This window comes from Sorex fumeus, unplaced genomic scaffold (assembly GCF_029834395.1).
Source record: "Sorex fumeus unplaced genomic scaffold, SorFum_2.1 ptg000002l, whole genome shotgun sequence".
Lineage (NCBI taxonomy): Eukaryota > Metazoa > Chordata > Mammalia > Eulipotyphla > Soricidae > Sorex > Sorex fumeus.
The window spans coordinates 14689176-14714328 of NW_026606059.1; the positions used below are offsets into that span (position 1 = coordinate 14689176).

Genomic DNA, 25153 nt, shown 5'->3' on the forward strand with positions numbered 1-25153 from the left:
TTTGGTCTTTGAATACCACTAGCCTTTCTTTAAGGGAATTCCCCAAAGGTTCCAACAGGCACACCTGGTGATACTCAGCCAACCAGGATGGATTGTTCATTATGCTGGCCAATGACAGTGCTCAAAACCAGCCATGCTTGGTGTCAGAAGGACCTCGCAGTGTCAAGGATGAACTCAACATGATAAGCGCGCCCCACTGGACACTGCAGTCCCTTAAACCTTAAGAAAATGGCTCCAGGACCAGAGAGAGCACAGCAGCACACTTGCCTTGCATGCGGCTGACATCGGTTCAATCCTGGCACCCCACTTGTCCCCCAATAACTGCCAGGAGTGATCTTTGAGTGCAGAACAGGGGACTAGTCCCAAGTACCACCAGGTGTGGCAAACCAAACCAAGTCCAAAAATGGCTCATTTCACATATGAAACAGGGAAAGTATAAGGGAAACAGAGAAAATACTTTACATTAAAATAAGAAAATGCTTTTAAAAGGCATGTTAAAAGAATACAGAAGTCTACTACTGTACTTCATGGTGTTTCACTAATAAAAATTTAAAGAAAAAAAATACAGAAGCCATTTAAAAAAGTTCTCTATGATCAAATTAGGGTTAATTTGAGCAGCAAAATTAAATGTTAATGAAGTATAATATAATGACCATACTATAACAATACATGAGTCTACAATAATACCTAAACAGATTAACAGAGTTTCCGCTAATACATGCACTACATATAAAGGAATGACAGATTTAGATAAAAAAAAAAAAACCACAACTTTATAAGTCTCAATATTATAAATAATTCAGGTAAAATTTTTACTAGTATTTAAGGATGGTAACATCTCCTCATTAAAAGATAAACAGAAGGAAGCATCTTAACTGTGCCTGCAACTCAGCTTAGCACTTTTACATGTTTTACAATTTCAGATAACCACAATTTCAAAGGTAGGTTCAAGTCTTCAAAATTAGATATTCACCTCTGTCCGATGAACCATTAGCCAGTTTCCATCTGACGTCTGCTTGTGGAATTCAAGGTATGGATCTGACTTCCCAAATAGATCCTACATTTAAAAAAATTTAAAAAATTAAAAAATAAGTATTCTCCTTTGAAACCACACTCCACGTATGTTACTTAATATGTATTTGTCCAGATCAGTGGTACAGATATACTCCAGCAGTAAATATTAAATCCCATCAACTCCTTACAAAGTTGCAAATTTGCTAAAAATCTACAAGAGTTATGAAAGAATTGAGGCAAACATTCTTACATCCTGTGCACCCTTAGCTCTCAAAAACATAATGACTAAAATACAATAACCAGGGGCTGGAGTGATAGCACAGCAGGTAGGGCATTTGCCTTGCACGCGGCCGAACTGGGTTCAATTCCCAGCATCCCATATGGTCCCCCGAGCACCGCCAGGGGTAATTCTTGAGTGCATGAGCCAGGAGTAACCCCTGTGCATTGCCAGTGTGACCCAAAAAGCAAAATAAATAAATAAATAAATAAAAATAAAATACAATAACCAAAAGGATCCATAATCAATAAAGTCTCTCTTGTCTTGTTTTCATAATGAACTGTATATATTAACATAAAACTGAGTTTTATATCAATGATATTGAAAGTACTAATTATACTAATTCTTTGAAGGGTAAAGCGGTTACCAGTTAGAAAATGGATCTGTAGGGGAGTGAGGACCATCTACTTGACTGATAGGCTTCTTACCATCCACTTCTCTATCACATACATTTCATCAATTCCAAACGTTTCTTTACATACAAGGCAGTGAATAGATGTATATAGTGTACAAAACACATTTCTACTTTCTCCATAATTTACTCAGCATTCTTGTGCAGTGCTCAAGCAATGGGCTCAAAATACCCTCATCATTTGTTGGGGTCTCAGCAGCCAGCCTGAGACTTTGGCCAAATCCCCATTCCCTGGAAGCAAAAGCCGGCCCTGTTTACTGGGCCCAGGGACTTGCTCCAGCACTCCCCACACGTAGGCACTCTGGTTGAGGATGAGGGACATCACAGTTACCATCTACCCGTGCTGATACACCGGGCCCTAACAGTGGGAAATGCAGATCATTAACTGACATCTGTACTGAGCCTGACGAGGTGAATGTGATATACGTGTGGAATGCCTCCCGAATGTATGTATAAAACCCCCCTGTATGAGAGCCAATAAACTAATTGCTGACTGACCACCAGCCTCTCCCCCCACCCCTCTTCACGTGGTCCTTTCTCTGAGGCAGCTGGAGTCCGAGGTGCAGGGAGGGCCAGGGCAGAGGCTTCTCTCCTACCCACTCCCTCTCCTATAGGGAGTAAGTCCGGCAACTCTGGGGGATCATACTCCAGTGTGCCGGAGTCAACTGGTCAGGACCCTGACAATCATTGTCCTTCACACACATACACACACACACACACACACACATACACAGAGGCTAAGTTCTGGTGTGTGTGTGTGTGTGTGTGTGTGTGTGTGTGTGTGTGACAGAGAGAGAGAGAGAAACTAAGATGATGACTTGATTTTCTTATTTTGTTTATCTTTATTTAAACTTTTACATTCCCCTAAATCTAATATTTCTTTACATATATATGTAAGTATGTATATCTGTATATATGTACACACAGGCATACTCAGTACATACATATAAAGATACATTAACACACAGGAAATCTTAGAATTCCTGAAATGCAAATGATAAAAACTAATCATCAGACTACAGAAGTGCAGAAATCACTCAAAAAATGATTTCAGCTTACACTATGTGTTAAATTATATTGTTATTCATTTTTTATATAATAGATTTTTGAAAGCAAAGAAGAAAAATCTGTATTTAACGAAACATGGGATTTTTGCTTTCTTCCTTAAGGTGACTCACCTGTGCTCTCTTGTATGCTGTCTACAATAGCATTAATGCTTCCATTAAGTCTTTACAGTAGAAAAACTCTTAATTATGTTTTGAAAAAAGTCGTAATAAGGAACACAGTTTCTGCTTAAGCAAATACCACACATAAAGACATCAAGAGAGATGAGCAGAGTTTGAAAGTAATACTCCCAATGGTACTCAAATGATAGTTAACAATATAAGCGCTTGATTATTTTCTCATAAAGGAATCACTGTGAGCTAAAACACTTTATCTTTGTTGAATATATATTACCTACCCACCTTGTTATCCAACTTTCTTGCTTCCATTTCAAACAAGACCACTCGATTATCCTTTATTTCTTCTGCTGAAATCTGTGAACAGATGAGTTAAGTCTAAGAAAATGTTTCAGAAATTCAAAGTACTGTTGGGTGACGGCATATAAAATCTATACTAACATCATGAATTATAAACTGGTTGATTAGAAAATGGTACCAGAAAGACATCATTTCTTTCATGTATGTGAGATAGTCCCTTAAATATGCAAAATCTGCATTAAGCTACCATCCCAAATAACTACCCAAATTTAATCTTTCCCATTGCAGTGAAAAATCAGAGCCCCGCATAGCACTAGCGAAAGCTCTCAAACAAAGAGAAGTGTTGAGTAAAACAAAGTTAAAGAACCCTATGGATGGAAAAAAAAAAGGATCAATCTATTTAAGCCAATGTCAGCTAAAAGACCTTTTTTATTTAAAAACAAATTCCATGGTCAGAGAGATAGTACAGGAGGTAAGGTGCCTGCCTTGCACGAGGAAGACCCCAGTTTGAATGGCTGATACCAACTATAGTACCCCCAATACTGCCAGGAGTCACTCCTAAGCACCAAACCAGAAACTGCTCTGAACACCCTAGGGTGGGGTCTAAAGACTAACTTCCAAATTTTTCTTAAAAAAAAAAAAAGAAAAAGGAAAAGAGAAAAAAAAGAGGGGGTGCTAGAATAATAGTACAGCAGGTAGGGCGTCTGCCTTGCATGCAGCCGACCTGGTTCCATTCCCAGCATCCCATATGGTCCCCCAAGCACTGCCAGGAGTAATTCCTGAGTGCAGAGCCAGGAGTAACCCCTGTGCATCTCTTGGTGTGACTCAAAAAAGAAGGAAAATAAAGCCCACCTAGACTATCTTGTCCCAAGAGCAATAAAGCCATTTACATTCTTCAATGTACTACAGAAATAGCAGCCCCAAAGTGACGGTTCAAGTGCCTCAGGAAATTTAAACTAGAGCAAAAGAGCTGCTGGGAGAAATGTGTCTGATAATCACAATAACCCTTTCAAGGAGTGACTTTCCATTTGCAGACAGAGCTCAAACTAGAACACCGTAAACCCAAACAACTATTCCCGAACAGAAACTCTAGAAAATCTACAGGATGGAATAATACGGCATTAGATCAGTTAAAAATCTAACACAAGAGAAAATATAGAGCCAATTGCTCAGGACCAGGATTCCACGATGGAAAATCTCAGTGTGAGGAAAGGTCACAGTGTGCAAACACGAAAGATATGGGAAAGAGTAGAAAGGTTCAAAGGTCACGTTCTCCTCTACATAAGTCATCTTGAACAAATCCATCCTGGCGAGTTTCTGCTGGAAGGGGAGGGGTTGCACAAACTGTTTCATAGTAGGTACATCAAGCCATTCAGATTATTAAGTAGCTGCTCTGTAAACCGGGAACCTCTGCTTCCCTGGGGGAAAGGACAAGCACCTAAGTGCTCTAGTGGGCAACAAAAAAAAGCAGAGCCATCACTTCCACACAGTATTTTTCTTCTTTTTTAGCATAAATCGTTTCTCATACGAGCAGCAGCAGGCAAGGGTGGCTGCAGGGCATGATTTGGGATCAAAGAATAAGACAGAGGGGCTGGAGCAATAGCACAGTGGGTAGGGCGTTTGCCTTGCACGCGGCCAACCCGGGTTCGACTCCCAGCATCCCATATGGTCCCCTGAGCACCACCATGGGTAATTCCTGAGTGCAGAGCCAGGAATAACCCCTGTGCATTGCCGGGTGTGACCCAAAAACCAAAAAAAAAAAGAAAAAAAACAACAAAGAATAAGACAGAGCTGCAAAATATTGGATGGTTTCCTTGTGTCCCTTATGTGGATGCATTTGAGGCTACAGGTAAACACATGCGTTACCGTGATGCTTCCTTTCCCTGCAGGTCTGCCATTTTTAAGCACCAGTGGCCGAGTTAGCTTCTTACTGGAGACAATCTGTCAAAATTGAAAAAGTGATCAAGAATTATTTCCCCTCCACTTGTGAATGTTTCATTTGTATTTCTTCCTTTTTGGAATCACCAGGAGACACACAGTTACAAAGTAGTTCATAACTGGGTTTCAGTCCTACAATGTTCCAATACCCATCCCTTCACCAGTGTACACTTCTCACCACCAGTGTCCCCAGTTTCCCTCCCACACACCTCACCCACTTCCCTCTCTTACTCTCCTAATGCTTCTTCTTATTCTTCTCTTAAGCACTGTAGCCGTAATGCTATTCCTGAAAGGGCATCATGCATATCCCGTTCCCTCCTTTCGACACTCAGTACTCGTCCAGAGTGATCATTTCCAGCTATCATTGTCATAGTGTCCCTTCTCTGTCCTAACTGCGCTCCCCCTCTCCCTTGGTGGCAAGTTTCCTACCATAGACCAGTCCCCCCGGCCCTTGTTTCTACTGTCTTTGAGTCAACTCGTGAATTTTTAAACTCAATGGCCTCAAAGAAAAGTTGAGCACAAAGATCACTTAAAGGGGGCTGGAGAGATAGCACAGCGGGTAGGGCGTTTGCCTTGCACACGGCCAACCTGGGTTCGATTCCCAGCATCCCATACGGTCCCCTGAGCACCGCCAGGAGTAACTCCTGAGTGCAGAGCCAGGAGTAACCCCTGTGCATCATCGGGTGTGCCCCAAAAAGCAAAAAATAATAATAATAAAAAAACACAGTTCACTTAAAGTCATTTAAAATGTTGGGGGCCGGAGCAATAGCACACCAGGTAGGGCGTTTGCCTTGCACATGGCCAACCCGGGTTCTATTCCCAGCATCCCTTATTGTCCCCAGAATACCGCCAGGAGTAATTTCTGAGTGCATGTGCCAGGAATAACCCCTATTCATCGCCAGGTGTGACCCATAAAGCAAAAAATATAATAAATAAAATAAAGTTATTTAAAATGGAAACATGAAGCCCATTACTTGAAGCTAAAGAGATTACAAAAAACATATTCAAAACCCACTGAAGGGGCTGGGAGATAGGACAGTGGCTGCGACACAGGGTCACCCAAGCACCAGCCAAAGCTCTGGAGGTGCCTCAGTACCAACAGGGAACCCCAAGCCACACAGCCTCAGCGACACTGCATTGCCTCATTCAACAACTCATCCAGTTGGGCAAGAATCCTTGCTGGAGGCCCTAGATTTCCTGGGAATCACTTGGGAGCCCTCCCCCCCCCAAAAAAAATAGGTGCTAAAGAGATGAAAGAGATAGCAGAGTAAATAAGGTGTTTGCCTTGCACCTGGCTGACATGGGTTGGTTCCAGGGCATGACCTGAGTTCCCCAGGCACCACCAAAGAGTCACCCCTGAGCCAGAGGCAGAGGTGACACCCGTGAACACTGCTGGGTGACCCCCCACCCACAAAAAGAAAAACAAAACATTAATTTTAAAACCCACTAAAAATATTTCCAAGGAGTTGCCTCTGACAGATTCAATCTACACACACTAGTTTATCAACTACTTCAAAAGTTAGTATCTCTGGGGCTGGAGAGATAGCACAGCGGGTAGGGCGTTTGCCTTGCATGTGGCCGACCCAGGTTTAATTCCCAGCATCCCATATGGTCCCCTGAGCACCACCAGGAGTAACCGCTGAGTGTAGAGCCAGGAGTGACCCCTGTGCATCGCCGGGTGTGACCCCAAAAAACGCAAAAAAAAAAAAGTTAATGTATCTCTTACAGCGGAAGAAGAATCAGATTCACAGAGCATATACAGATCACTGAGAAAAAAACCCTGTAGGTAAAAGGTGAATGTCAGAACCCCTGAGAAATGGAACTCGATATTTTCAGCTGACCTGTGACTTCAAATATAACCCAAGCAAAGGATCATTTTAAGTAAAATAATATAGCAAATCTAGGTATTCCAGAAAAATCTCTCCAATTCATTATCATTTGCTTCACATTGTGAGTTGACTTCCCAAAGCAAATACTTCTTTCACTTTTTTCTCGTGTAATGTTTATCAATGTTTTAGAACTCATCGTTTGCATGTTTCTTGAGACATAGGCAATACCACAATCGTCAGACACTGAAAAAAGAAACTCAGATAAGACTAATCTGAGCAGTAACTTCACTTTGTTGAAAGTAAAATGAACCCTCCCTTCCTGCAGCCTTCCGCAGCTGGGATGGGCGGTAGTGACTGCTCCTTTAAAGGGGGACTTGGTTTGGAGCACAGGAGTGAATCAAGAGACAGGCTCCTCCCCACCCAAACTCATCAGATGCAGGAAAAGTAGAGAATTCAGCAGCTTCATAAAATGACTATGCGAGGCAGAAGCACGAAAGAGTGCCAACTGTGTCTAGCGGACTCTACCCTACTCTAGGCCATCAGAGAAGTCTTCTGAGTGGGAATAAGGTTTAAATTGATATTCCTAAGGTCAAAAAGCCACAACCTAGGGACAGAGAGATAGTACGGTGGGCAGGGCACTTGCCAGGCACACAGCAGACCCGGGTTCAATTCTCATACAATCCCTCAAGCCCCACCAGGAGTCACCTCTGAGTGCAGAACACCTGAACACTGCCAGGTGTGGCCCCCAAAAAATAGGGGGGAGGGGAGACAAGCCAGGTAATATGATGCTGTTGGGACAGGAAATGCCAAGAAGCAACAGTCACACGAGTGAGAACACCAGACAAAGTTACTGTGACTCTAATAAAAAAAGAAAAAAAAAAAGAAATTGTGGAATATAAACACAGTGGACTACTTAGCTATAAGAGAAGATATAATCTTACATTTTGATACATGGGTGGATGACCTCACTCTTCAGTAGTATTTAAAGAAACATAGCAGGGAATAGACAATGTACAGCAAAAACAAGTCCTCAGACTGTGACCACAGACTGAGGACTATAAGCAGAGTGGGGGAGGATGAGGGTGGAAAGGTTAAAGTGATATTGATAACTGGGTGGTGGCTTTGGGATGCTAAAATCCATTTGGAAAAATATGTGAAATTTATTCCTGACTATAAATTTTTATAAAAAAAAAAAGTTACTGTGACTCTTGAGAGCATTGATGAGTTAAATTAGTAAGAACAAAATTTTACTGAAATCAGTTAAGATTACACAATGCAGCTAGGGCTATGGTATTATTTACTGAAATGTCCAAAAGGACACCCCTAACTCAAAATCAGTTAACAGTCTGGCTTTGACAAAAACACATGGTTCTTTTCTCAGTGAAAAATGCAATATATTCTATTGCATAGAATTTAGTCAGCCACAGTAAAATGAATTCCGCCTGTAAAGTAATTAAATGCTTTTCAAATTTTAAACATAAGCAAATGATCTGTTGCTAACAACATTTCATTTTTGGTTAAAATTTGGACAGCTGCAGATGTTATACTCACTTGTCCAAGAGTACATTCACATTCTCCTAAGAAGTCATCATCACTCAGATCGATGGTTTTGTTGTCAATGTCATAAATCCCAAATTTCAATTTCTGAACCACTTCAAAGTAGTAATCAATAATAAATGTCTTAGAAAACTTGGGATTCAAACAATTCTTAATCCTCTCCGTGCGCTCAACCTATATTGGACCCAAAACAAAACAAAACAAATTTCTTCAAAGTTGCACTTGGATTTTCACATTTTTTTTTAATGCATTACGTACTAGATCTAAGGAAAACTGCAAAGGGGATTTTCAATATGGGTATGGAAAATTCCACCTCTGAGGACAAACTTTCCTCAAAACCTGCAATAACACACAAGATGGCTTCATTATTTTTAGCATTTGGAGCAAGTCAAAAGAGCAATTCAGATTCCTTTACACCTATTTATGCTTATATTGTAGGCCCCATGATTTACAATGCAGTTAATGATAGGGTTTCATGCATACAGTATTTTCACACCACACCCTCTACCACAGTGAGTATATAATATTACCTCATACCACTGTTGGCCGCTGGTATTCAAAAACAACACACATAAAGGGTCTGACTTGGATCCTACATCTTTATCCAAAAGATTGTCACAGGAGATATTCAGCTCCACCTTCGTGACACACTGGGCAGCCATCTCTCAAGCTGTGAACAAATCCAGGAAATAAGAACACAAATGAAACGGTGCCCTTTAAGGAAGACACACATTCCTGATGAAACCGAGTACTGCCAAGGGTGATTCCCGAGCACAGAGCCAGGAGTAACCGCAGAGCCTTGTTGGGTGTAGACCACAAGCAAGCAAACAAAAATTCCTAATGCAGATTATCAGAAAAAGATAACACTGAAGTTGCTAGAATAAGATCTTGTTAGATATGCCTCGGGAGTCTAAGAGGATCTACAAGTCCATTGCAGTTACTGAATCGGAGAGGTTTTTCTGGGAGAAAACTCATTTGGAGGGACAGAGAGCTAGATCCAGGGGCTATGTCATGCTCAGGATATGTGGGTCAGGGTTCAATACCCAGCACAGCAGCCCCTCCTGGCCCTCAAGCACTGCTGGGAGCAATCCTGGAGCACTGAGCTGGGAGTCACTCCCAACCACCACTGGGAGTGGCTCAAAAGGAAAAAAAAAGAGAAAGGAAAAAAAAAACCAGTCATTTTCCATATGAAAATAAAATACAGCTTCTGGGAATGGACATGAGTAATTTTTTCTATATGTCTTATTACAAATTTTGCCATGCAGAAAGAGTAAAAATCTTGATCTTTCATTCTTCAAAAAAAAAAAGAAGAAAAATATGAAGGCTACCAGCTTCCTTTCTCTTTTAGAGTGGAATCTCCAACAGCCTGAGGGGTTGGAGCAGTGATCTCCGCCCCCCACCCCCCACCCCCACCCCTCATGGCTGAAAACTGCAGATAAATCACAGTTGGCCTTCCAGACACACCTAGAGACACCAACTACACAAACGATTTGCCGCTAACAACCAAGGTTGGTTGAATTCAAGAAATGTGTGCTCCACGGAGAAGAGGAATACAAAACAAAACTTAAAACACTTTTAAGTGGGTCCCCACAGATCAAACCCATGCTGTGTAAGAGCCAACTGGAATTGTTTATTTAACAAGGCACAGAGTAGGCTACTGAATGCTTTCAAGGAGTTTGGGGAAGTTTCAAACCTGGGCAATGAAAGAGCACAAAGATTCCTCCTCCTCTTACCACATCCCTGCACACTTTACAGAGAGTCTCTCAAAATGGAGTGCTTGGGGCTGGAGCAGTAGCACAGCGGTAGGGCATTTGCCTTGCACTCGGCCAGCCCGACCCCAGTTCGATTCCTTTGCCCCTCTCGGAGAGCCTGGCAAGCTACTGAGAGTATCCCACCCGCAAGGCAAAGCCTGGCAAGCTCCCTGTGACATATTTGATATATCAAACACAGTGACAACAAGTCTCACAATGGAGACGTTACTGGGCCCGCTGGAGCAAATCGATGAACAACGGGAGGACAGTGCTACAGTGCTACAATGCACAGAAAGGCATTCAAACAAATTTTCTTTCTTTTTATTTTATTATTTTTTTTAGGACTGCTTGATTTCCTATCTGGATCCTCTACCATCTATCCTATGTTTCTTATTTTATTATGTCAATATAGGTTGATTTCCTTAATTCTCCCAAGCCACGCTGAGTCCCTACTTTGCATTCCTACTGAGCTAAATGTTAACGAAGGTACAGAGTAACTTCAAACTTGGAGTAGAAAGATTGCATTCATCTGGGGAACATAAAGTAACAAAATAGGAGACTAACACCCAAGAATGGCCGAGATTAGCACCAGGAGGTTTACTCCATGGCTTGGAGGCCAGTCGCACACTCTAGGGGTAAAGGCAGCTCAGATAGAGAAGGGAGCACCAGATAAAGGGTGTTGGGAGGAGCCTCCCAGGGTGGGAGAAGCATGCTGAAGGTAGACTATAGACCAAACATGATTGCCACTCAATGTCTCTCTTGCAAACCACAGGACCTAAAAGGAGAGAGAGAGAACAAAAGGGAATGCCCCGCCACAGAGGCAGGGTGGGAAGGGGGGGATGGAGGGTGGGAGGGATGGGACCTGTGGTGGTGGAGGATGGGCACTGGTGGAGGGATGGGTACTCGATCATTGTATAACTGAAACCCAAGCACCAAAATTTGTAAGTCTACAACTGTACCTCATGGTGTTTCACTAATAAAAATTTATAAAAAAAAAAAAAATTGGACTAAGGCATACCTGGGCTGTATGCTACACCAGGCACTAGCTATGTAACCTTATAAAACTGACTTCAGCTTTCCATGTGCAGATTTTCTGAGCAACAGAAAAAAGGACAATAGAAGTAAACTTGTAAATCTTTTTTTGGGTCACAGCCGGCGAGGCATAGGGGCAACTCCTGGCTCATGTGCTCAGGAATTACTCCTGATAGTGCTCAGGGGACCATAAAGGATGCTGGGAATCGAACCTGGGGTGGCCACATGCACAGCAAACATCCTACCCACTGTGCTATCGCACCAGCCCCCTGTAAACTTGTAAATCTTGCATGAACCTGGTGTCTTGTTTTTCATATCAAACAGCATCTATGGAATACACGTTAGTTGTATGTATTTTTTTTTCCGTTTAGCACAAGGTAGTTCAGAAACTTGTCAGTTCTAAGTCAGCAGGACCAAGGAGAATGCTGCAGACTGATTTGGAACGAGCAAAGACTTCTAAAGATCCCAAAAAAAAACGTCAAGAATTTTCTATGCCAGCAAGTTCTCAAGTTTCCAGAGATGGAGAGAAATCAACACAAATGCAGATGAGATCTGGGGGTGAAGTCAGTCTCACAGCAAGAGACATAACATATCAAAAGGGAATCACTGCTTTCCCCAACAGTGTTCATACAACGTTACACAAACAACTGCCAGGCACACCTGGCTTTTTAGTAAATTGCTGACAGTTATATTACTGCATCACTGCCAGGGGGGAAAAAATGTCCTCTAATAGCAGCATTTCCGTCTGAAAACCATTCAGGATGCAGCTCTATTTTCATCCAGGAACCCATTACGCCTGAATGGCAAATGAAAATGGCAAATTTGATAAACATTCACGTACAGAGTCTTGTTAATAGCAACATTCATGAAGATCTATTTTCATTTTCTTTCCAGACAATCATCAGACCCACGACAGACTTGTTTTAAAAGACCAATAGAGCATCTCTGATGATATAAGAAGACACGGAGCGTCTATAACCCTTGAGTATAGAAAGCAACCAGAGGTCAGAGACACACATGTGCAACTCCGTAGTAATCCTTGGTATTTTATCCCTGAAAGAGGATAGAAAAAGACAGAAATGGCCCCTTAGATAGGTTAGTAGCTTCTCTAGTGGTTTCTGAAATCCAGACAATCCCTAAGAATACTAAACAGCTCAACCATTCTCCCCACCACCTTACCTTCCCTGAAACAACACTATACAGTCCCCAAAGCTGGCAGATACACTTAACCAAGCCCCAAATCTCTCACATAGAACCCGGTCTCCCAAGATAGAACAAGAGGTAAGGCGTTAGCCTTGCATCACTTGACCCCAGTTCAATTCCCCAGCACCTCATATGGTACCCCAACACCACTAGGGGTCACTCGTGAGTACAGAACCAAGAATAGCCCCCTGAGCACCAACAGATTAGAGTGGAGGGGAGAGGAAGGAGGGAAGGGAAGAGAGAAGAGGAGGGAAAGAGAGAAGGGGAAAGAAGGAAGGGAAGAGGAGTAGAGGGGAGGAAAAAGGGGAGAGGAGTGAAGGGGAGAACCAAAATTGTACTAGAGTTCTACAGACCTTTTCACGTGTTAAAATTAAGAGCTGGGGGCCAGAGCGATAGCACAGCGGGTAGGGCGTCTGCCTTGCACGTAACCAACCTGGGTTCGATCCCCGGCATCCCATATGGTCCCCCAAGCACCGCCAAGAGTAATTCCTGAGTGCAGAGCCAGAAATAACCCCTGAGCATCGCTGGGTGTGACCCAAAAAGCAAAAATAAATAAATAAAAATAAAATTAAGAGCTGAACCCATCTGAAGCCTCTCCCGTTTAATGCTCTATAACTCTAATTCCAGTGGACATAAAACATGTGTAGGAGGGGGGACTAAAGTAAGAGAGCTGCAGTGAATATGAAATTGTTGACACCTGATGACTCTTTGAACATCAGATGTGTGGTTTAACCCTATTCTTGCCACTACAAGGTGAGCAATCATTCCAAGCCTTTCTTCCCCTAGAAAAAGTTCTCAGATGCACTGCACTGATCTAATTCTAATTCTAATTCACAGCAGGCTACCGCGTTTATGTAACAAGTTTTTCAGGTTATACCACTTTTCTACTCTCTTGGCTACTTGCGTGCATTTTTAGAATGTCACCGATTATACTTTCAAGCCTACCAAATAAACAGTTCACCATAGGGGTGGTCGGCCGCTGGACTAGAGCTGTTACTGACTGGATTCCACGGGATGTCAAAAGACCGCGTGGCCGCCCACCTACCAGATGGTCAGACTTCTTCGTCAAGGTCATGAACGATCGGTTTGAGGCCCTTCATGTTCCCGGAGCGAACAGATGCCATTGGGCTACACTAGCACGCGACAGGGACAAATGGAGACGTTACTGGCACCTGCACGAGCAAATCGACGACCAACGGGAAGTTAAGTGATTAAGTGATAGGGGTGGTTAGTGAGAAAGCAGAAAAACTGACATCTTGATATCACCTCACTTCACTTCATCAAAAATTTTAAAAAATGCATCTGGGTGAAGTTAGTTTTATAATTAACTTTTAAGCAGAAACCACCTTGATTAAAAAAAAAAAAACAGAGTGGAATCCCCAAGCAGAAAATTCCAAGACGTTTAATTGAAAACCTTTTAATTGTGGGGCTACACCCCTCACCCAAAAGTGCTCAGGGGCAACTCCTGGTTCTGTGCTCTGGGGTTACTCCTAGCTCTGTGCTCAAGGGCCACTCCTGGAGGTGCTCAGGAGACCATGGGCGGTGCCAGGGATTTATCAGGGGACAGCCACACATAAATCATAAGTCTGGCTGGTACCTTCTTCCTTATTCTTCCTTGTTCTCTCTCGTTCTCTCTCATTCTCTTTCTCTCTCTCCCCTCCCCCCCTCTCTCTCCCTCTACCCCCCTCGCCTCTCTGTCTCTGTTAAAGAAAAAGTTGCTGTCCACTTGTGGAGGAGCAGAATAAATAGGATTTGAGGACACATTAACTACAGCAACGGGAGCTAAGATGCCCACACCTTGGAACATTCTGAGGACCATCCACCTTGAAGCCTCCGGGCGTTGATGGATTCTCAGAACTTCTCACTCGCCCCTATTCTCCAACCACACCACAACTCTTAAGAAGTTGACACTTCTAAAACTTGGCTTCCTTCCTTCCTTCTCCTCTTAGCTGGCATTTGAAATACTGAATTGGGCAAGGCAGGCATTGCGCATTTGTCACTACGTGTTCCTCTCCAGGTGAGCACTGACATGAAAACTCCTTCCATGGATAGCTGAAACGACCACTTTTTCCTCTTTCAAATTTTAACTGCCTGCACACTAAGCTAGGATTCTCTGTTGGGATGCTTATACCTTTGATTCCCTCACTTCCAGAATAATTTGATGGTTGCCTACCGCACACGGAGTGTCACCTACTTTTAACATTCTGTACAATGCCTTTGTATTTCTCATTCATGAGCAGTGGAATTTTTCACTCATCCAACAAGTGTTTAAAAATTACCCACTGTGTGAATAAACAAAACAAACACCCGTGCCCTTCTAAAGCCACACTGTAGAAGAAAGACAGTACAGGAGACAGTGAGATAAATTGTCCACTGGGCAATAAAGAGGAAACGCAAACAAAAAAGGGAAGTCAGAAGAATTGAAGAGAGGGGTGTAATGTTGAATATATTATATTGAAAATGCATAAAGAAATACTTGTTTTGAGGCTCTGCTTATTATTATTATTATTATTATTATTATTATGCTTTTTGGGTCACACCCGGCGATGCACAGGGGTTACTCCTGGCTCTGCACTCAGGAGTTACTCCTGGCGGTGCTCAGAGGACCATATGGGATGCTGGGAGTCGAACCCAGGTCGGCCGCGTCCAAGGCAAACACCCTACCTGCTGTGCTATCTCTCCAGCCCCGGTTCTGCTTATTTTAAACTAACCCTGACTACTAAGAAGATGAAAATGTGAGCAGGTTCTTTCAGAGTTGAAGAAACGTATCTTGACAGGTCTAGAGTCTAGAGGCAAAGGTACAGGCTCACAACATTGAAGCAGCTTAATGGCAACGCATATTGCAACTCACTGCTGCTTGGGTAACTTTCAGAGGGAGCTGACACATTAATCCACTTGGCACAGAGCATTTCGAAATAATTCACTAAAATGACTAGGTGTTATTTTCTTCTAGCTTTCATGGGGAAATGCATATTGATAAATACCTAATTTATCTTGGTAAAACTGAATCTCTACTGTGAATAACTTTGTAAACCATGGCTCCTTTTTAGAAATAAAAATTTCTTAATTAAAAAGCAAATCAAGAGGCCAGAGCAATAGTATAGGCAGGGCATTCGCCTTTCATGCAGACAAGCCCAGTTGAATCTCCAGCGTCCCATATGGTTCCATTAACGCCACCAGGAGTGATCCCTGAGCACAGAGCCAGGAATCAGCCCTGAGAACCACCAGGTGTGCCCCCCTAAAAATCAAATATATTAGTAAAACTGGCCATTTTATGTATTTTATGTCTTTTTAAAAATTGTAATTGAATGCTAAGCTGTTACAGTGTCAAAGAATAAACAGCCTCTCCAAAACAATCTTATCACTAAGCCAAAGGCAGGGACTTACATAATCTTATCAAAATACACATATAATATCTGCTTTTGATTAGCATAGTAGAAACTTCAGTAACGCAGGTAAATAAAACATGATATCTCACATTTGAGTTCTAAGTTGAACATTTTTCTCTTTAAAACTTAAGCGTATTGGGACTGGAGCAATAGGACAGCAGGTAGGGTGTTTGCCTTGCACACTACTGACCCGGGTTCAATTCCCAGGATCCCATATGGTCCCCCAAGCACCACCAGGAGTAATTCCTGAGTGCAGAGCCAGGAGTCACCCCTGAGCATTGCTGGGTGTGACAAAAAAAAAAAAAAAAAACTTAAGCAAATTGCCTACCTAATACTGAACCTATGTATTTGAGCTTGAACCAGATTAACAAAAAAAGTTAGAACATGATGGGAAAATACAGACCAGAAGAAGCCTGTAGAGTGAAGGTAAAATGAACACATAGTTTTGCATGCAGTCAACCCAAGTTTGATCCCTGGCATCCCATATGGTCTCCCAAAAATTCCTGAGTGCAGAGCCAGGAGTAAACCCTGAGCACTGCCAGGAGGTGGGACCCCCTCCAAAAAAAGAAAAAAAAAAAGAATCAAAATACAAAAAGCAAAAAACAATGAACTCAGTAAAGGAATTTCCAAGTCTGAAACCCGAGTATTTGTGGAATCCTCGCTCTACCTGAAATATCATGCTTTAAAAGAGCACTGGTGGCTCATTCTAAACCTTTTAAGGTCAACATGCTATTTAAATCATATTTTATATCCCATGCTAACCCAGGTGTCGCTGACAGGCATACTTCCTGCATAATAACCAATGGCCACTCTCAGTAGGCAGGAAAGAAAAACAAATACCGATGATCATTTGTGGCCCGATGTGAAAGAAAGAAATATAGTAAGGAAGAAACAATGCTGGTGGAAATACACTCTGAGCTCATTCCAACAGAACTGAGCTAACAGAACTGAGCTCGAAGGCTGGGGTGTGAAGGAAGACCTTGGGGCAATGGTGGAAGGACAGTGAAACTTAAATGATGGGCGTGTTGCAGCAGCAGCTGTAAGCATAAAACAATTAATATTGCGCCACGCAGAGGGCTCAAAGGGCTAGCATGCATGCTTTGCATGCCTGAGGTCAGGGTCCAATTTCCAGCACCAAAAGGTCCCCCAAACCCTGCAAGGTATGGCCCCCAAACAAAAAACAAATGCCCTCAAAATTAATCTCTCATACATAGGATACTTCAATAATAGGTTTTAAAAATAAGGCTGGAAAGATAGTGAAGCAGTTAAGGGGTTCAAGACAGCTCCTGGCCTTGCCGTCGGCCACGTCAAGTTCTGCTCCCAGCATTACATAGGGTCACCTGAACCTCTGAACCGGCAGTCAGGAGGAAGCGCTCAGCACCATACATGTTGCCCCAACAAGCACATATTCGTAGGTTTTTGGGTCTTTGTTTGTTTGTTTGCTTGCTTTTGGGGTCACACCGGCAATGCACAGAGGTTATTCCTGGCTCTGCACTCAGGAATCACCCCTGGCGGTGCTCAGGGGACCATATGGGATGCTGGGAATCGAACCCGGGTTGGCTGAGTGCAAGTCAAACGCCCTACCCTCTGTGCTATTGCTCCACCCCGGTTTTTTTGTTTCTGTTGTATAAAAGTAAAACTAAAAAAATTTTGGAAAAGAAAATGGAAGCTCCGACTATCACAGAATAAAAAAAAAAAAAGGCTGGCAAAATGGGTCATGGATGATGGGGTTGAGGCTCCAATGGAAGCCCTGGTACTACATGGTCCCGACACCACTAAGAACAGCCCTAGTGGCCCCCGGATATGGGGGGGGGGGGGGGTAGGGCTTAGCAAGGTCTGAGCAGTGGCACATTGTCAGGGAGAGCACTGAACTCTCTGACAACTGGTAAGTGTTCATGAGTTTCCGTGAGTACTGCCTGGGATCCCCTTTCCGTCCCCTACCCTGACCCTTCCAAAAATTCTATTAGAAAGCTCATCAATAGTACCCAGAAAAAAAAAAAGAGTACAAGGAAAATCGTGACTACAGCAGGAACCAGAGGTAGGAGGAACGGGGTCAGAACACATAGATGCTGCAGAACAAATACTCAGTGGTGATAGCATTGAAAAGAGGATAAACATAAAGCAACAAAATAGGAGACTAACACCCAAGAGTGGCTGAGATTAGTACCAGGAGTTTTGCTTCATGGCTTGGAGGCCAGCCACACATGCTAGGGGAAAAGGGAGCTCAGATAGAGAAGGGAGCACCAAACAAAGGGTGTTGGGAGGATCCTCTCAGGATGGGAGAAGCATGCTGAAAGTAGACCATAGACCAAACATGATTGCCACTCAATGCCTCTTTTGCAAACCACAACACCCAAAAGGAGAGAGAGAGCAAAAGGGAATGCCCTGCCACAGAGGGTGGGATGGACGAGGGGGGGGATACTCAGACCCGTGGTGGTGGAAAATGGGCACTGGTGGAGGGACGGGTGTTTGACCATTGTACAATTGAAAGCCAAGCACAAAAATTTGTAAATCTACAACTGTACCTCATGGTATTTCACTAACAATTTTTTTTTAAAAAATGTAAAGAAAAAAAGAAAAAAATGTAAATGATGGAGAATGGGCACTGGTAGAGGGATGGGTACTTGATCATTGTATAACTGAAACCCAAGCACAAAAATTTGTAAGTCTACAACTCTGCCTCATGGTGTTTCACTAATAAAAACACAAAATACTTGGGAATGTATACACTTGGAGTGCCTTAAATTACATAAAACCACACTTACTGCACAGGTGTTCCTAGTTGCGAGTGAGTGAAATTCAGAGAGGTACCTGCCATGAAGCAGACTAAAAAGTGAGAAGTTTCTCCCTTCCTTTTGGACTAGGGCAAGCAGCCCCCACACCCAAACTCTGACACAGCAAGAGGCCCAGCGCCATAACTCCTAAGCTCTGCGTGATAGCACCTCCTAATTTTACACTACTCAGCACCAGAGGGGCACAGCACCCCAAGAGGGAAGAAGTGTGCAATTCCGGCAAGCTCAGTGAGCGCAAACAAGAACACAGGCAGCACCAACCAGCTCAGAAATTCCTCAGACAATGACTTCAGTGACACCATTGTGAGGACATTTAAAGAGATCAAAGATACAATGGCACAGGTCGTTGGCAAAGGCAGCAGTGCAGAAGAAAGAATGAGTACTGAGATGAGAAAACTGCAAACAGAAATGAAGAGCATGGTAGGTGATTTGAAACATTCAACAGAAGCTCTGAACCCAGATCAACAAGAGTAAAAGATCAAGGAGCTCCAAGAAGAGATGAAGTTAACTGCTATAAAACAGCAAAAGGTAGGAAATAACTCTGAAAAGAAATAAACAGCAAACGAGAGAATGAGCTGTGGAATGAGTCCAAGAAGAACAATAGAAGAACCATCAGTATCTCTGAAGAATACGCAGGCAAACCGGATGAAACAACAGTATTTAAAGAAATTATAGACAGGAATTTCCTCAACTTAAAAGGGTTACAGGGATTTACATCCAAGAGGCACTAAAGGTTCCAGGAAAAAAGACCCAACCAGAAAATCATCAAGGCACTCTGTACTCAAAACAAACAATTCTGAAGGCAGAGAGAATATTGAATTGCAGCAAGTAAATGCACATATAAAGTATTTAAATGCATATGTAAAGCAACTGACATATAAAAGAGAACCCAGAAGCTTCACAGCAGACCTATCAAAGGAGATTCTAGGAGACAGGAATGAGCCAAAAACTCAATGGCAGGAACAGGCTACCAAGAACAGTCTATCTAGCTAGACCATCATTCAGGTGTGATGGGATGATACAGAGCTTCAGGGGCAGGTAACACTCAGGAAACTCAAAGCCTTGAAACCAGTTCTACAAGAAGCATTAAAAAGAGTTTCTTTAAAGGACGGGACAAACTTCTCAGTATGTGGTTTGAGTATGGCCTTTGCTTGTGGTGCTTATAGTATTCCTCAATTAAATTAAGGAAGGTATATTTACCCCTCACTTGCTAAGGAATTTTATACATTTTTAATAATAAACCAATGTCTCTTTTACAATGAATATGCTATCTATCTTATTAGTCTTCTCAACACTTCCTTTCCTAGGATAAAACATTTTGTACTTTTAAAGGCCCAGTTAGATTTTCCCTTTTAGATTTTCTTAATTCTCTGCACACTTAGTAAGTTTTACAGTTGTCGGCTTTACCTATTTATCATATAATAATAATAAAAACAATATTTAGTATTAAATATAATATATTACCTACATATTATATTAGCTAAAATATATTAGCGAAGGATTTAAAATGTAGATGTATTAATGACAGAAGACAGGACTATGACCATACTAAGACACAAGTAGAAAATAAAAGTTAATGCAATTATTTTAGATAATAGAGCTAAAAACTTATCTATGTAAACAAGAGTAGGCATTATACTAGTCATGGTCACCCCGTTGTTCATCGATTTGCTCGAGCGGGCCCAGTAACGTCTCCATCATGAGACTTGTTGTTACTGTGTCTGGCATATTGAATACGTCACGGGGAGCTTGCCAGGCTCTGCCGAGCGGGCGAGATACTCTCAGTAGCTTGCCGGGCTCTCCGAGAAGGGCGGAGGAATCGAACTCAGGTTGGCCCTATTGGCTGTGTGCAAGGCAAATGCCCTACCGCTTTGTATTGTAATAAATGGTTTTTACTTTATTTACATGGGTTAATATCATGGAGCAATCGATGATCACAAATTGATAGTTATTCAGTTATTTTCTGATAATTGCACTTGCCATTCCACTATGTTTTCTTGAAGGAAGTAATATGAAATAAATTTGCTTGGGGAAAGTTGGGGGTGGGGGAGGGAAACTGAGGCACTGGCTGAGGGGCGTCATGGAACATCATATGCCTGAAGCAACTGCCTTTGGAATAATAAAATCATGGTGATAATAAACATACATTAAGATTTTGTTTATTTGTTTGTGGGCCACACCCAGCGATGCTCAGGGGTTATTCCTAGCTCTGCACTGAGGAACTGCTCCTGGCCAAGCTGGGGAAACTATATGGGATGCCAGAGACTGAACTCGGGCAGGCGACACTCAAGGCCAGGGCCTTAGTCCTGGTATAGTGCCAGCCCCCAAGAAATATTTTAAGTAAGCAATTCCTTTTGGGAATTGCTTTCTTTCTTTTTTTTTGTCTTCAGGTTAGGGGCCACACATGGGAATCTCTCCTGGTGGGTAGAAGCACCCTATGCAGTGTCAGGAATCAAAATCGGGTTGGCCACATGCAAGGCAAGCATTTCATTGGATTTTCCCCATCACCCATCTCTCCATTTCCAGTTTTGGAAAGACTAGACTTGACAGGAGTAATCCTCAGAGTGAATGCAGGCCTGATTTGGGGGTTCTACCACGCAGTTTGTGGGGTGCTGAGATTCAGCTGCCCCTCACATCTGAAAGCCTCAGCATGGTACGATTCCAGACATCATTGTGGTCTCAGGCCAGCATAATGAATTTTCCAGTCCATCAGCCAAAAGTAATTACCTTGTTAAAAAATGCTCACCAAATCAGGATTTCAGGGATCTGGTCAATATGCTGTCCTTCCTGTCTTGAATAAAATTAAGCAGGGGGAAAACAGTCTAACAAAAGAAAAAAAAATGATAGCCTTGGGCACCGCAGATTAATCAATGAGTGTCACTATAATTACCATCGTCTAGGTCATCAGTTCCTGGTTTCCTACCTCCTCCGCACTCAGCCTGCTCAGGTTCTGTTGGGCTTTGGCTGGTAGCTCTGGGAGGTGGGGTTTGCGGATTCCAATTAATAACAGCAGAATAGAACGCTTGCCACTAAAGTGTCAAGACACTTTTCTAAAGCGTATTACAAATATGATCTTTTTTTTTATGCCTATGACCAGTTCATAACATAGGTATTTTATTTCCATTTCCCAAAGGCAGGAACAAGCCCTAAGAAATTAAGTAACTGGCCCAAGGACACAGACCTAACAAAAACCTTTAAGTCACATACAGATCTGCAGTAAACTTTATCCCCAAAGTCCAGCGCGTAAAGTCATCGCTCTGTGATCTGAAACCACACCGCTCTCATCTCAACCCTGAGGCTATCGACACTCCTATAACCCGGTAAATTACTCCACGGAAGTTCCCCCCGAGTACGCAAGAGGATGCCAATGTCACTTAAAACTCGTGGTCATGAGCACTCAACAAATCAGGAAACTGTCTACCAGTGCCCGTTGAAGGGCCTGCCGGGGGTAATCGCTATATTCAACATCTGATCCCGTCATCGAGGCAGTCGCTTACAGGGAATATTAAGGCCACGTGAAAATTAGGGATCACCTGGCGCAGAGTCAAAGGTCGGCTCTGCCGGGTCTCCCGGGGAACTGCACCGAAGAAGGAGGCGACTTGCACTTCCTCCACGCCCCGGAGGAAGTGCACGCACCCACAGCAACCGGGAGCAAAACGAATTTCGGGGACTGGGGCTGGAGCTGCTCGCAGGACGCCGGTTCTTCCCCTGCCTCGACTCCCCCGATATGTGCTCCACGTCCTCCCACCCCACCTGCGACTGCTCCTAGAACTCCCACGCCGCTCCCGGGGCTAAACGTTCCTTCCCTCCACCCGGGGCGTGGCGTGGCTCGCGGCCCGGCGGGGTCGGGGCTGGGTGGCTGTGCCCGGGTGGGCGCGACCCGCTTCCCTGGGTGGGGCCGGCAGATCGGAGGGAGGGGAGCCCGGAACCCACCCCCATCCCCGGAGGCCGCGGCCCCACCCGCCGCCCCTCTGCAAAACCTCGGGCCCAGGCGCGTCGAGCTCGGGCGTCGCTCCCTGCACCCGGGCCGAGCTCGCCCTGAGGGGCCCCGACCACCCCTCCCCGGACGATCGGCGGCTCGTTCCGTTCGGGGAAGACAACAGGGAGCGCCACCCCGGTCCCCCGAAGCAAGGACAGGGCGCTCACTCACGTCCTGGCGCCGGGGCTGGAAGTCGGGCAGGGAAGCGCTGAGACGCCCGAGCAGCGCAGGAACTGCACCAACCTTCGGCAGCGGCGGGCAGAGGGGCGCGGCGGGGCGGGCCAGAGGGAGGCCCGGCCCCGCCGCGCCCCGAGCACGTTTCCGAGAGGTCCTGGGCGAGGAAGACACTCCACCCCCATCCCCCGGGGCCCGCGCCCTCCCACTGGACGTCTGGGGTCGAAGCACAACTTGGTGAATCCAAAGCGAGTCGTGAGTTATAAAGAGAGAAGGACGTGACCCGGGGGAATGCGTGTCAGCCCCGAACCAGGAAACAAACGCTCAGCATCGCAGCGGGGGGGATGCACCCCAAACTCCCAGCGCTCGCCAAGCGCCAAGTCCGCCTGAGTTCCACCCACCCACCGCTGTGGGTCACGCCCTTAACGCCGCCCGTTCCCTGCTTTTTTGCAAAATGAGAAAACTGCGGCTGAGTCGTTTGGATTTGGGGTGTTTTGAATCTGAGTAGTTTGAATCTGGCCTTTTGGGGCGAGGGGCAAGGGGCGGGGGGCACTCCGCAGGGTGCTCAACTTCCTTTTTTTAAATTTTTTTTTAAATTTACTTTTTGATGTTAGGGCGATTCTCAGGAGTTGCTACTGACTCTGATCTCAGGAGTTATTCCTGGTGATGCTCAGGCGACCCTAGGGGATGTCGGGGATTGAACCCAGGTCGGGCAGACCCAGGGTAACAAACGCTCTACCCACTGTGCTACCCACTCAGCCCCTTGCAAGACAATTCTTAATCCCCGTACTATCTCTCCAACCCTGAGTAGTTTGAATTTAGGTAGGTAAGTAGTAGCCTACTTAAAGTCTCAGATTCTAAGTGAACCATGAGCTTAAGCTCGGTATCTATTTGATGATACTTGATATTAAACTACTATAAAACAATTACCATATTTGCAAACAGAGGACTTCTTCCCCAGAGATATTGGAACAAAATTAAAATGTAGCTACACGGACAGGGGTGGGGGTGAGGAGGATGCCATAAGCCTGACAAAACTTTAGTATGTTGGGAATTTCAAACTGTTTCAAAAATTGAAAAAAAAATATAGTCAAAGAATAACTGTTTACAGATAAATTGAAAATAAAACAAAGAAACAGACATCCATCACTCTTACCATGTAAGCTCATCCACCGGCCTTGTCCCAGAGTCTCATAAATAAAACTCAAAAGAGACAACTAGCCGCAAAATTTTCTCAGAGACCCATTCCTGGCTGAGTCCTCCTGGTGGGTCTCTGGAGGTCACACCAAGTTCTTGCCCTGACAGTCACACTCATGCCCCAAAGCCACCGCCACACCGCCAGCCAAACTGCCCAGTCAAATATTTGGGATTTTCTGTAGCATTGCAGCAAATGTAAACATCTCCAAATTCTACAATAGCACATTGGATTGGATGGGAATATGACAGAGAAGATGTCTCCTAAAGGATGAATAAAGAACCAAAAAAAAAATTAAATGAAAGATTTCAGGATAGCTATAAATATCATGAAGAAAGATATAGCAGAGTAGGGAGGGCACTTGCCTTGCATGCAGCCAACCCAGGTTGAATCCCTGGAGCTAATTTTGGTTCCTTGAACCCCACTAGGAGTGATCCCTAGCTCAGAGCCAGGAGTGAATCCTGAATATGGCCGAATATAGCCCAAAAGCCAAATAAAAATGCATTGCACTGCACTGTCTTCACGTTGTTCATCGATTTGCTCAAGTGGGCACCAGTAACATCTCCATTGTGAGACTTGTTGTTACTGTTTTTGGCATATCGAATATGCTGTGGGGAGCTTGCCGGACTCTGCCGTGCGGGCAGGATACTCTCGGTAGCTTGCTGTGCTCTCCAAGAGGGACGGAGGAATCGAACCTGGGTTGGCCACGTGCAAGGCAAATGCCCTACTCACTGTGCTATTGCTCCAGCCCCAAATAAAAATAAATTTTAAAAAATACCATGAAGAAAGTAATGCAATGCAATGTGATGGAGAGAGACTTGAGACTGCGCAGAGCTTATAGAGAAGGAGGATCAAGGGCTGACTCTACTGGAGGTACTGATATTTGATCAGGGACAAGGAAGGCTGTCTTGCAAAGAGGGTGAGGAGGGTGGGAGGTGGTATGGAGAAATGTTAACAGCAGCAAAGGAGGAACAGAGTTAGTCAACTGTGGGCTTTGTGGTTATAAAACCCCAGGGAGGAAGGGAAAAGTGTTTCATGTGTGTTTTAAGTAAAAGTTGGTAAAAATGATCTTTATTGCTTTGTTATTTATTTGTTTTAATTACTGCTAGGGGCTGGAGCAATAGCACAGG

General features: G+C 43.9%; 1 protein-coding gene across 1 annotated transcript in view; it reads right to left on the bottom strand.

The window, feature by feature from the left end:
* The window catches only part of CPNE3 (copine 3), a 55687-nt gene extending 32760 nt beyond the window's left edge, over positions 1-22927 (bottom strand). The window contains exons 1-6 of the mRNA XM_056108645.1: positions 22826-22927; positions 9039-9178; positions 8503-8682; positions 5051-5125; positions 3170-3241; positions 974-1057 (exon numbers count right to left, since the gene is read on the bottom strand). Of these exons, the coding sequence (XP_055964620.1) occupies positions 974-1057; positions 3170-3241; positions 5051-5125; positions 8503-8682; positions 9039-9170 (543 nt within the window). The 5' untranslated portion in view covers positions 9171-9178; positions 22826-22927. The remainder of the gene's footprint in view (positions 1-973; positions 1058-3169; positions 3242-5050; positions 5126-8502; positions 8683-9038; positions 9179-22825) is intronic.
* Positions 22928-25153: the final 2226 nt, after the last annotated feature.